We start from the raw sequence: 14,338 nt of genomic DNA on the forward strand, positions 1-14,338 counted from the left end.
TCAATACAGTTTACACTTAATCTTGAAAAAACTCCTGTAATGAAATATTTTGATATGTTAAATACATATATTTAAAAAATATGTAAGAATGCATTTAAGATTGCCAAATGTTCTTATATCACTTTCAGCCTATTAATTATAATGTACAATTTCAGATACAAAGCTCCTTATAATATACCAGCTCACGAAATACAGAAACTAAATAGCTCACGAAATACAGAAACTAAATGGGCTAATTGGGCACTCCGTTATATTTATTCTCGTACTGCTGATGTAAACACCGCCACACTGTTGTGTAGTCGCTTGTGCGCGGGTAGGTACTTTAGATTTTAGTGGTTGCATGAATATTATATTTATTTCTGGTGAACAGGTGAGCAGGAGGTGTTAGCGAGCGGAGTACGAATAACAATCAACGGATTTTTATGAGGCGTTTTGTGGTAGTACTTTAATATTCAACAGATGATGCCACTAATTTATCAAATGGAAATTTTACTTTCTTGGTGGTACTATCTGCTCAATAATCATCGCATTAAATTTTCTGTATTATTATTTTATTATTTTTGGCACCGTTAGCATTCGCTATTATCATGCGAATGATAAGACTTATCTTCTAATTTCTATAAAATGTAAATTCTTGATAAATTGTTTTTGTTTTGATCCTATTTTTTATAATCCTGGTGTCGTTAGAATTATGCATATTTAATTTTTTAAATGTAAAAAAATACGATGATTTAAACGCTAAAGTTGATTATATGGTGTTAAAAACACTAACAAAGATATTATGTATACATGCGTGACATATCAAAAATAATAACACAATTCGAATTGTGCAAATGTAAAAATTAAATGTTCTGGTCAAATATCTTTTTACAGTATATATATAAACAATTTTTATATAACAATAATTGGAAATAATAGAATTTCCATTCAGTCTGTATGTATGTTAGTATTTTGAGTAGCAAGTTTAATAAAGCCGGGTTGTGTAGCTCTTGCACCCTTTTCACCTGACACACTGATGGTCGCCTCCGTCACCTCCATCTCCATATTACTTGGATATGGAAAATGTCACTAGTGATGGGTAACACATGAATATCGTTACTGTTTTAATCTCACAGCTTACCACAGGTGAGCATCTTGTCAAATTCCTTCCTCTAAATATTTTGTGTAATTTATCAAATATTCAGTATCGAGCAATTAATTGTGGAACAGCACATTAGATCTTTGCACTCTGTTTTGTCAACCTTGTTATAAATAAATGATAGTCTGGAAACGCTTTTACCAAAAAATAAATATGTGTAATATACCAGGTGTCAAAAATACATCCGACTAACACACACACACATACACCAGACACACACTCAATATTTTTTTACGATTTAAACAGATTTTTTAAAATTAATTATGTGTATCTGTTATAATATAATATACATACAGGTATATCTCTCGAGATACTGAATTTTCAAATTCACGAAAAACACTTTTGAAGTTTTTATCTTCATTCTTGTATTTCAAAAATACAAATATTAATTACAACTTTAAAAAAAAATCGTGTAAAAATGGAAAATATGTATACAAAAAAATATTCTTTTGTTTCAGCTTGGTGACTTGTCAAATCCAGAATTGAGAATATTAACAGAGCAATTAGAGAAGATACGATATGGAGGTATGGATAAAACGTGTTTTTAAGAATCATTTGATATCGTAATATATTAAAGAACGTTTTATTTGAATGAAAGATGAATTAAATGACAGGGAAGCGCCTCTGAGGTAGTAAATTACGAATAAAATGGTGCTTTATAAATTAGATTTTACTACCATTCAGATGTTTTCCACACTTATGTTATATTGTAATTGATTTTAGATACAACTATTAATAATTGGCCACTTCATTTTACAAAAAGCCAATGGAATATAAATAGTACCTACAACCAAAAAAACTTGTGAAGATATTTTTAAAATATTCAAACCCTCTCCATCAATACGTCCATCGATGCGTGTTCCCATTAGAAATTTGAATGGGTCCATTGCATTGTATTTAAATTGTTCCTCAAAATAAAACCAAAAACACATGAAATTTTAATGTGTTATAGTATTAAATATGAAAAATATTTTTCGATTTCTTCTCATATCGCATATCCGATAAAAACGTACTGGGTTGATTTTCCAGGTAAAATATTATATATCCAATCCAACACTTAATTTTTCTATAATTCACTTTAGTTGATGTTTTAACAACCATTTTATTTAATTAAAGTAAATACAAAAATGTATAGTGTACATGCATATTATGTTTCTACTTAAACATGGTATTCACTATGGAGAGTCCTTCGCTGCACATCCGTAGCCCATTAGCTAATAATTCGGACTATAACAAAATCGCAAATAAATCACCTACGGGAAGCACTAATGGAAATTTGATTTTAAAAATAGCCTCCATTATGTTGGCCACAGAGGAATTCCCGGGACAGACTATACATGCATCATATTCGTGTTGTTATTTTAAACACATAAACCATAATATTGGAGTTATTTTGGCAATTATGTGAACAATGGCCGAACCGGTACTTGTTGTTTTTCAAATACATTGTCGAAATACAAGTGAACGCAAACGTTTTTCTTTTTGCAAATTTGAATCGCTGGGCAATTATTATGTGTGACTTCCTGCTGTTGTGAAAAAAATAAAAACCTTTCCATTTGAAATTTTACTCGTAGTAAATAATGGGATTATTTTTGTATTGTTCTATTAGTTCCCATTTTAAGTGCTTTTACAGAATTCTGAGGATTGTTATTTTAAAAGCGAGTGATTTTATATTTATTTTTGGTTGGCCGCAATTTTCTGTTTTCCCAAACAAAATAAATGAAATATTTTGTACAAAAAAATTAATTCATTTATTCAATATTCATTGCTTTTTTGACTAAAGTGTTCTTTAAGAGATTATTATAAATTGGTTGGCGGTTAATACTGCATAATACGCATTTTTTAAAGGCCATTATATTTATACATCAATATGTTACAGAATGTAATAAGTACAAAACAATATATCTACATAATAAACATTATATTACGTTTCAAATAATATACATTTTTTTAAATTTTATAGATTCAATAAAAATTTATTCAGTAAAATATAACGACGCGTGCAAGTGTTATATATTTATTACTATGAAATGATTACAATTTGTACAATTTAACAGATTTATTTTTAATAATTAATAGTTTAAATGATTATTTTTTATCTTATTTATGTTTTTAATTCTGAAAATATTTTTAAAACATAGCTTTTTTTCTAAACAATTTTATAAAATAATGCTTTTTAATTTCACTACTTTATTGTATTTTTTTATCTCTTTTTGTTGGATCTATAAGAATACTGTTAATAATAAATAAATAAAACGCATAAGTATACCCTAAACGCATAATATAAACGAATCTCTTGAATAATATCGTTTCTGTTTCATTTCGACTTCAATATTGAATGTTTAAGTAACGATGTTTCATATTTTCCCAGGGAACGAGATGCAAATTAACAGACTATCCATTCGGGGTCTAATGCCGGACACCGAGTATTACATGACGTATGACGGCTCCACCACCGCTCCCGCGTGCCACGAGACGGTCACTTGGGTCATCATCAATAAACCCATTTACATTACAAAACAACAGGTTTGTGTTCATACATTGATCTATCGATTAGCAATATAATACAATATAAAAGTGTCTAGTCGGTAAAAGAGCGATACTGCTAACTGATCTCCAAGCCTATATATTCGTGATAAATTATTTTGGAAATTTACATTGATTCAATGGTTTAATATAATAAAGGATTTTCTATATTTTTTTTGCATCTTTGGACTAACCCATTTTTATGAAAATATATTTAAATATTCAAAGCTAAGTTTTTCATACAGTACAGTTTTTCATACGGTGTTTAATACTATGAACAGTGTACGGACTGCATAGAAATATGTACCTATCTATATATATATATGTATATATATATATATATATATATATATATATATATACATATATATATATATATATATATATATATATATATATATATATATAAATATATAAATATATATATATATATATTATATATATATATATATATATATATATATATATATATATATATATATATATATATATATATATATATATATATATAATATATATATATATATATATATATATATATATATATATATATATATATATATATATATATATATATATATATATATATATATATATATATATATATATATATATATATATATATATATATATATATATATATTTATATATATATATATATATATATATATAAATATATATATATATATATATATATATATATATATATATATATATACATATTTATATATATTTATATTTATATATATATATATATACATATATATATATATATATATATATATATATATATATATATATATATAATATATATATATATATATATATATATATATATATATATATATATATATATATATATATATATATATATATTTATATATATATATATATATATATATATATATATATATATATATATATATATATATATATATATATATATATATATATATTATATATATATATATATATATATATATATATATATATATATATATTTATATATATATATATATATATATATATATATATATATATATATATATATATATATATATATATATATATATATATATATATATATATATATATATATATATATATATATATATATATATATATATATATATATATATATATATATATATATAAATATATACACATATATATTTATAAAAATATATAAATACATATATATACAAGTATATTATACCATAAAGTGAATCCCAAATCGATAAATGAAATTTATTTGTTTTATAATTATAGCTTTATCCCAGAAGCTTTCTTGTACATACTTATAGCAAAATTAGAATTGTTTATTACATACATTACAAATATATCGCGAATGAAATTTGAATCTTAAAATTGAATGGAATGGATATTTAGAGAAATAAAACCTCTGGAAATAAATAAACAATATCTTTGTATTGCGTCCTTTTCCAAGTATATATCATTATTTCAGCTAGGGATGCCTTCAGGCGCGTGAATGCCTTAGAGCCACGCCACAACTCTGTACTGTTTTAGGAAAATATTTTAACTACAAACTCAACATCAAAAGTTCTTATTAATCCATTAAAAATTATGTAATGTATACAAATACAAAGAATTCATTTAAATTATAATTTAATGCTATATTTATGCTTTTTAAATATTTATATTTTTAAAAGAAAAAAATCTTAATATATTTAATTAATTTAATACTTAGTACATGTTTTCATGTTTTACTTGTTTATTATGTAAGAAAAGAAATGTTATAACATTGTTGTTTTTAACCATAGAGGTTAAAACACAAATTTATTTTTTAGTAACAAACTTACGTAATTTTGTACAATACTTTAAAATAATATTTAATGCTACACTTCCTTAAATGGTCAATAAATAAAGTTATAATTTTAAAAAAAAACTTAAAAAAGCTTAAAAAAACAGGCAAAGAATAATTTTTGTATTGATTTTTTATTTAAGAGTGTCGAAAATAAGCTTCATCTTAACAAAAAAATTAAAAATTGTCCAATAGCTTTCTTATCAGTGAGTTTATTTATACTTCATAGACAATTTTTATAATCAAGAACGTTTGAGATTTTAAATCAGATGTAAAATTTATTAATAAATAAAACAAGATTATAAAAAAATTCAAGGAGTTATAAAAGTATTCTTACGTTATCAAAAATCATTTATCAATTTATTGTTAATGGGCAGCTAGGGTTAAAATTTGGAGACACTATAAATATATATACAAGCTTACTATGAACGATATACATTTATTAAAGTATTTTGTTTTCATAACTTCAAAATTGATAAAGTATTTTTTTATTGAATATTGTCTAACTTGTAATTAAATTTTCCCTACATTATTAACGTCAATTTGAAGGATTTATGAAAAATCTTGAATTATAAAAGGATAAATAAATATCCACTTCAAAATAAATAACCATAAATAACTACCTCAAATTTTTTTCAACTGCCTTTACTTAATATTCAGGCAACACCATTTGTATTTTAAAAAATGTATAAGTTTATCATTTTCAATTGCGATATTTAGATTTGTCAATTGAAAATAAACGGTAAGAATAACACCCATAATATCCTCGAAGCCTGCGTGTGTCTCGTCCTTAACCCACGAGGAGCCTACCTGTTGCTCCCGGAGCTGGGTGGCGGGGAGGGGTCGAGACTTGTTGCGCCCCTCGCGCCCACCCCACGCAGCCCCGCGCTCGAGGCCTGTCACCGTGTCAATGTGACGGAGGCGCCGAAGGAAAATTCTCCCTCAGACAGACGCAAACAAATCGACGATTGACTGACGGTATTTCTTTTATTGTGTTCAATTACCCTCCTTACCGCCGCCATATTACAATGGGCAATTCAAAAGTAGATAGATGCCTTCGTAAGAGTTCAATGACAGTTTTACGAGACAAATCTTAATTATGTTTTAATCTTTATTCATACTTTTAAAAACACATATTCTTGAATAAAAAATATCGGTCTGTCTAACCAAATATTTTCTTTGTATTTATTTAATATCAAATTATTTTACTTTATCTTTAAGAAAATTGAAACAGTATTATTTATAAACCATTTGAATGAGCATAAATTTAGAATACTTAGTTTCTTTTAAGAAATATTTTTTATTTTCATCAATGTAAGTTAAAATTTCATTTTTTCACAATCAATTGATCAAATTAGCTCGTTTCTAGACACCTTAAACATTTTACGATGAAAATGAGACGTTTTTATGCTTTCGTAGACGATGAAAACCTTCATTTATCTTCCGGACGAAAACTTAATAACATAGATACTATGTGCCATAGTGAGTATATTACATTACCTTAGAGGATACGAAGGGTGAATGGAATACTCAAAGGATACGACTAAAAATCAGTAAAATTGTACTGTAAATACTTGTAAATAAAGCTTTACTTAATTTTTTATCATTTTTTATTAAATCCTTAAGATTTATTTTGTACGCATTCAAGGACTTTATAAGTTATACTTAGAAATAGAAATAAATAAATTTACACAACCGGAGAATCAAAAGAAATGTTTATCGACGTACCTACAATAAAGGTCCTATACAAAACACAGCGAGCTAGAAAATCTCCCCTGGTAGAATTTATTGAATATGACAATGTCACGTTTGAACAGTTTGGGGTTGAACTCTATAGGGAATTACAATCCAAACTAATAAAACAACTTTATGTTTTTCTTTTTGATAAATGTATATTTTCAAAAGATACTACTTGATAAATATTCCACGTGCTTATTTGTTATTCGTTCCAACTGAAAAGGATAATTTGATCACGAAATAACAAATTCCTTCACTGGATACAGAATCGTCCAAAGGAGAAATGTCGAGAAATTTTCAGAATCTAGTTAAAGCTCTCGATAATGGCGGTCGATTTCATCTGAACTCTGAAAACAAATAATATTATCATTACCTCGGGAGCAGATAAAACGGGAGGAGCTTCTTACAATGAAAGGATAAACGGCAGGGGATCAAAAGTTGTGAAATCTATTTTCTCTTTAATAACACCACTTTTCGTTTTTTTTTATTTAAGACTTCCATTTCTTATTTGATTTATTAAAAAGTCACATTAAAAATACAGTTATTCTTCATGACTCATATAATGAAAAAAAATCAAATGGACTTTTCAATATTTTTTTTAATACAATTTAAGGTAATCTGAATATCTCGATTTTTTTTTAAACTTTGTTTATCAATTTTCAAAGTGAACATGAATGAATAAATGGTAATAAAATAATTAAATCTTTAAGTTCATCTCGATCGAGTTACGTATAACAAAACAACAATTTTAGTTCAAAATCTTTGGACAAAAACGGGAAATGTAACGATTCACTCTACGTTGGGGAGTAGTATGGACTATCCAGTATACAGATCTAATGAAGCGTAAAGCGAAACAAAAACATTCCGATGATAAAGCGGAAATTAACTAAATAAACATTACCGTTTTGTTAACACGGAGTTTCGGAACTACTTTATTGGAAAAGTAATTCATATTATTATTTGTTCCATTATATGTATAACTTGGACAAGAAATTAATATTTATCTTTTATTAATACAGTAATTAGCAGTGATTATTTTTTATTAGGAGGTAAAACAAAAACATATATGCACACACACACGTACATACATACATATATACAACTCGCCTCTTTTATGTTAATTTCTTTTTTATCGTGGTATTTTCAAAATATTTTTTGCGATAAAATTCAACAAAAATATATATCTGTAAAAAATGGAATTGACAATAGACGTTATCAATAAATCCGTTTTCAATGTAAGAATTGGCTATTTTTAATAAATTATAATTTATAATCTATAAAACCTTCCCGTCTATCGTCTAATTTATAATTTGGTAAATTTCATAAGATTTCGCTGAAAGTTTCCTTAAGTGAAATAACTAATACTACACGAGTGATTTTCTACAACAGGGTGATTTCTATTCAAAGCGCGAGAATAATAATTTCATAAGAAAGGTTTCTGTTCGCGAGGGGTTGGTAAGGAATCCCCCTTCCTCCCTCCGCGCCCCGCCCCCGCCCGCGCCCGCACCCTCCTCACACGTACTACTGCCAATTAGCTTTGATTGGTCTTCTCTCCGTCTCACTGACTTTTCCGAACATTTGAAGACTGGAGGGGAATGTAAAGATTAAGATGAAAAAGCACTTCGAGATTTTTGTAATTGAGATTTTCATGTTATATTCTTCACTATAGTGGAGGATCTATTCAAGTACATGTGCAGATAGGTGCTTTCAGCAAAAGCAAATAAAGATAATTATGTATCTTAATATTTATTTTAAAACAATTTTTAAGTTTTAATATCAAATCAAATCGCTTTGGGGATTCTGGATTTATAGATAAGTATGTGTTTTTTTTTAAATCGAAATTATACCATAAATATGAAATTGATTAATCAATATGTATTATTAATTTAAAACGAGTTTTTCTTCCATTAGAGCGCGGAATATATATTTTTTATAGTATTTAAAAAAACATTTACATTTTTATAAGAAAATGTATTTTCACATATTGTAACGTAATTTTTACATTAATATTTAATAAATAAGATTTTTATTTATTTTTATTTCTAACTATCATATCAGTTAGAAATCGCCAGCAGTACCTCAGAGTATTAGTATAAATTTAATAAACTAAATGAATATTAATTCTTTTTTAAACAAGGTTTATTTTTATGGAAACGAAAATGAAAGAATCACTAGTGAAAAAAGAGATAATAAAAAAAATGGGAAAATTCAGCGAGGATATTTATTTCCAATATGTATTATATTACATTATCTAGGAACTAAGAACGCTCACGAGAGAGAGGAATTCTATGGAATATAAACAAACAATGCAGGAACACGGAGTTTCAATATATTGCCGTTTATTACGCGACGTAAAATGATATTGGGTCGAATACCGTCCTCCGTCGAATACATTCCTCCAGCTGGTGGGGCCGCATTCTTGCCGGCCCTGCAGCGCTCGTACGAGTCTCTACACGAGGTCCCGAGCCTGGCTCTGGAGGACCGGCCTGGGATAGCTTCGATAACTTTTGAGATCCCAATAGATGGCACCGCATTAAAAATATTATTATTTATTAATTCGTCCTTAAACATAAATTTAACGTAATCTATTTCAATTGTTGTTGAGAAATTCTGAAGTATTTTTCAGATTGATGAGTATTTGTGGGTTGTATTTTTTCTCCGTAGTTTGGACTAGATATTTGAGTAATATCTATTCAAAAGTTATACATAAAGGTAAGTTTGTGAAATAGTAGAACAGTTGAAGAATTTCCCCCAATACAGGGCCGGCCCTAATACAATGTAGGGAACGCGAGGTGGGCCTTATCTGGCGTATCGGTCGGGGCGCGCCGTGTCGCGCCGCGTCCCCTTGCGCCGAGCGCCTCTCGCCGTCTGCGTCCGCCGAGAAGCGCCTATCTTCTCTTCCACTCGCTTTCAAATAAATCATATTTTTATGTTTTCCGCTTGGCGTGCGGTAAAACATAGCCCTTTCCCCCTTCCTCGTCCCGCCAGACCGCGCAATATAACTACAACCTTTATAATATTCGAGAAAACCCTTTTTCATACAGTAACAACATGATTTATTTATAGTTTGCAAAGTATTTTATTATGATGAATATAAATCACCGATATAAATAGTCAAATCATTTAACGATCTCGTCATTATATTCTTGCGTATCGATTTTAGTGTACCGTTAATAAAGTAGTACTATAGGTACTTGTTAAATGACTACTCATGCGTGAATTTTAACTTGGTTTATAATAATTTCAATTCGATTTAAAAAAAAATTATGCGTCACTCCGACTTAATTTCAGCGTGAGATAGTTCACGATCAACACATTATCGATACCAAGCTATTCCCATACACTATTTATTTAACGGGAAATCCTGTCTTATATTAATACACGAATGATTTTTTTTTAATTCAGGGTTTACAAAATGTATATCTACAGGCATAGAATTTAAGTTCCAACACATTTGAAATATAAAAACACAGATTGTTGCCAGTCACAACAATCATCAAAAGCACATTTTGCTTTAAAAATCATGTCGTAAAATTTTACGTTGCGAGTTCTGTAATGAGAGATTTATTACGCTCTCGACGCTACCCCGATAAGTCATATCGCCGGTTACACAAACATAACAGTGAGCTCCTATGCATGTTATTTCTTTTAATCAATATGTTTGTGAATAGCCGGAATCTTATAACGACATTTCCGTTAACGAATATACCCTTTAGGACGATATTGCGATATCTCGCTGAAAAAATGCTCTGGCCCTATCATTTATATTTTTTTAGTAGTTTATCGCTTTTTATTTCTCGAGTTTCCAAAGCAACACGTACAAATTTCCACAGTTTGTACTAGTACGAGATTGCTACCCCGAGGGTACCAATAATTTTTGCTGCTCTTCCTTCCTATTATACCTTCTCTCTTCCCTTTCCTCAGGTAATAATACTCCCAAAATAATCCGGGACTGATGATAAAATACAAACAAAAACTTGTATCTCGAATGTTAGTGAAGATAAATATTTTTTTTATTAATATCTACTCTACATATTTCTTAGTATTTATAAACAGTTATTTTGGAGTGTCTAATTTAAATTTCATCCTTCCTTACAAATTGTTCATCCTTAAGAAATTCGGTTTATGTATTAGTACGACTGACTTCTCTAATTATATAATTTGACAGATCGATATAAAAAGTATCCATCAGGACAGTTTGTCACGATGCAAAATCAAAATTTCCACTACGAGCTTCCCCCCCGCCCGCGCCGCGCCCGCCGCGCCCGCCGCGCACACGATGAGCCCCTCGCCGCAAATGGCTCCACGTTTTACACGCCGAGTAATAACACAGAGTGAGCGCCCTCACCCCGTGGGGGGCGGGTGCTGCGTCCCCCTCTCCCCAGTGCAGCTCCGATAACTCTCACTCGCTCGTCCACTCGCCTCCTAACCGCAACATCATAAATTTGTAATACATTTTTATTAGAGGTTAATTAATGGATATGTGCGGCCGCTCAGCAAGCTGCGAGGAAAAACCATTTGTTATTAGGTATTGCATTCTCATTATGTTTACAGTGATTTTTCATGACTGGAATACAATAGTATCGGGATACTGATCAAAAGCTTTTGAAGAGTGGCTATTTACTTTCATTTCATACTTGTCTTTAACAAAATGTCACTTTACTGGGGGTACTACTTTCCCATCAAACGAATATACAAGAACAGGAGAATAGTACGCTCGTTAATGTACCATTTTTAAAGATATATGTAGGTACCTATGTATTTTTTTGCATATTTTATCAAAGTAAAAAGCAAATTCTGAAAAGTTTTTTATGTATGTATATATATATATATATATATATATATATATATATATATATATATATATATATATATATACATATATAAATATATATATATATATATATATATATATATATATATATATATATATATATATATATATATATATATATATATATATATATATATATACCTACATATATCCTTATAATAACGAATTTCCCTAAAACACAAAAAGAAAATGAGATTTTGCGTAGTAAGATAAAGGAATAATGGGACCAAAATGTATCCATATTATTTAATTCAGTCTTAAATATTTTAGTAAATTTGCTTTTTATTAATTTTATTTATATCTTTAGCTCTAAAGTAAATTAGCTCCAATCTAAATCAATTATCTTTATATTTTTACATCAATAATCGAGTTATATTGTTTTTCCTGTGATGTAGATATTTATTTGTTTTATTACCGTGTACTCAATTTGGTAACATGTTTTCAGTTTCCATTTTCCGGAAACTATTTTTCATTACATTTTTACACTTTCATTAATGCACCTTTATTGCCACTCATTAACATGTTTAAAGGGAATCAATTAATTACATTTAGGGAATTGAACAAGTTTTGAGGTTCTAATCATTATTTATTTACTCACTCAGACCTGTGGCTTGTGGAAATTAAATCAATCCGCTTAATCAATAACCATACTTTAAGTTTACAAAATTATTGTACGTTCACATGTTCCCGTCATCTTGTGAAATGAGTGATATAAACTGTATAAATTTGATATGTTATAAATGGGAATTTGTAATTTTACAATTAAAAAAATTATTCGGGAATTAGATTTTGATGAATCGGATAAATTTTAAGTATCGTTTTTTCACACAAAATTATGAATTGAAAAAAAACAGACAATTACTGAAAAACAGACAATCTACAACACATACTAATAACAATATTTTCCAAATATATTAAAACGTAACAATCTTACAAATTATATGTTATTTTTAAGGTCCCTTTCGTTTTGTTATTAATTTTAATTCTTTTTTATTTACGGGTGAGTTTACCATATTTTTATTTTGGAAACCTTCATGGGGACCAGGCGCAAGAGAGGGAGAATGAAAAACGGAAACTAAACCTGAAGGGAAATTGTCAAAGGAAACAGTTTAAAATTCCACTCCAACGAGTGCAGAACATTTGTCTATTTTATGAGACTTTTCTCATTTTATTCCCCCGAAACTTTTGTAATTTTTGTCCTTCAGCGCAAAATCATGATTTGTTCGAGTAGGTTCCTGCATATTGTATTTTAACTTTTACATTTTTGTCTTAATATGACATGAACTTATCTTATTTAGAATAATTTAGAACAAATAAATAAATATAGATGTATGTTTGTATATATATATATATATATATATATATATATATATATATATATATATATATATATATATATATATATATATATATATATATATATATATATATAAATATATATAAATATATATATATATATACATATATATATATATATATATATATATATATATATATATATATATAAATATATATATATATATATATATATATATATATATATATATATATATATATATATATATATATATATATATTTATATATATATAAATATATATATATATATATATATATATATACATATATCCTTACTTTCAGATAAACTTTTTTTTTAATTTCTTTATAACATAAGTATCATGATTTAATCAATGTTAGTAATTTAAACGGAAAAAAACATCCCATTTTTACCGAAGTTAATAAATGTTAAATTACCGGAAGACAAAGAGTTAATAAATCTAGCAGCCTTGTAAGTAGTTGCTTTGTAAAAGAATATGAAAACCCCAACATTTCATTGGCATCCCTTAAATCTAGTAGTTAAATGGTCACGATGGGTGTTGAATTGCGATAAGTCATCCCACGCCGCCTATACAGCTCGCTATAATACTCGTACTAATGTATATGCACGGTGTAGTGGTAGGTACCTCGGCATAGTGTCGACACTGACCGCGGCAACAGAGTAATGCGACTGAATCACGCTACCGGTCCCCTCGTAGTACATTCCTTCGCAGCCCCGCACCCCGCCACCCGGCCACCCCACCACTCCGCCAACCAGCCCTTTGTCCTCCACACTTCACTCTACACAACCCCTTTAGCCAAGAAAGCGACTTAACCGTCTCATTTACCTATTGAATTTACTTGTTTAATAATATCAATAGTCATCATTTCACCAAAAAACAAATAACCGCAAATACAAACTTCACCCCGTCTCGGGGCGCCGTTAGCGTTCATCAAGTATGATAG

General features: G+C 28.1%; 1 protein-coding gene across 1 annotated transcript in view; it reads left to right on the plus strand.

Annotated features, from left to right (window-relative positions):
• CARPB (Carbonic anhydrase-related protein B) overlaps positions 1-14,338 on the plus strand; it is a 102,207-nt gene that overhangs the window by 83,889 nt on the left and 3,980 nt on the right. Inside the window, exons 5-6 of the mRNA XM_088273213.1 lie at positions 1,597-1,663; positions 3,510-3,664. Coding sequence (XP_088129339.1) covers positions 1,597-1,663; positions 3,510-3,664 — 222 coding nt within the window. The remainder of the gene's footprint in view (positions 1-1,596; positions 1,664-3,509; positions 3,665-14,338) is intronic.

This window comes from Brachycentrus maculatus, unplaced genomic scaffold (assembly GCF_059751285.1).
Source record: "Brachycentrus maculatus isolate JH-2025_06_01 unplaced genomic scaffold, ASM5975128v1 h1tg000560l, whole genome shotgun sequence".
Lineage (NCBI taxonomy): Eukaryota > Metazoa > Arthropoda > Insecta > Trichoptera > Brachycentridae > Brachycentrus > Brachycentrus maculatus.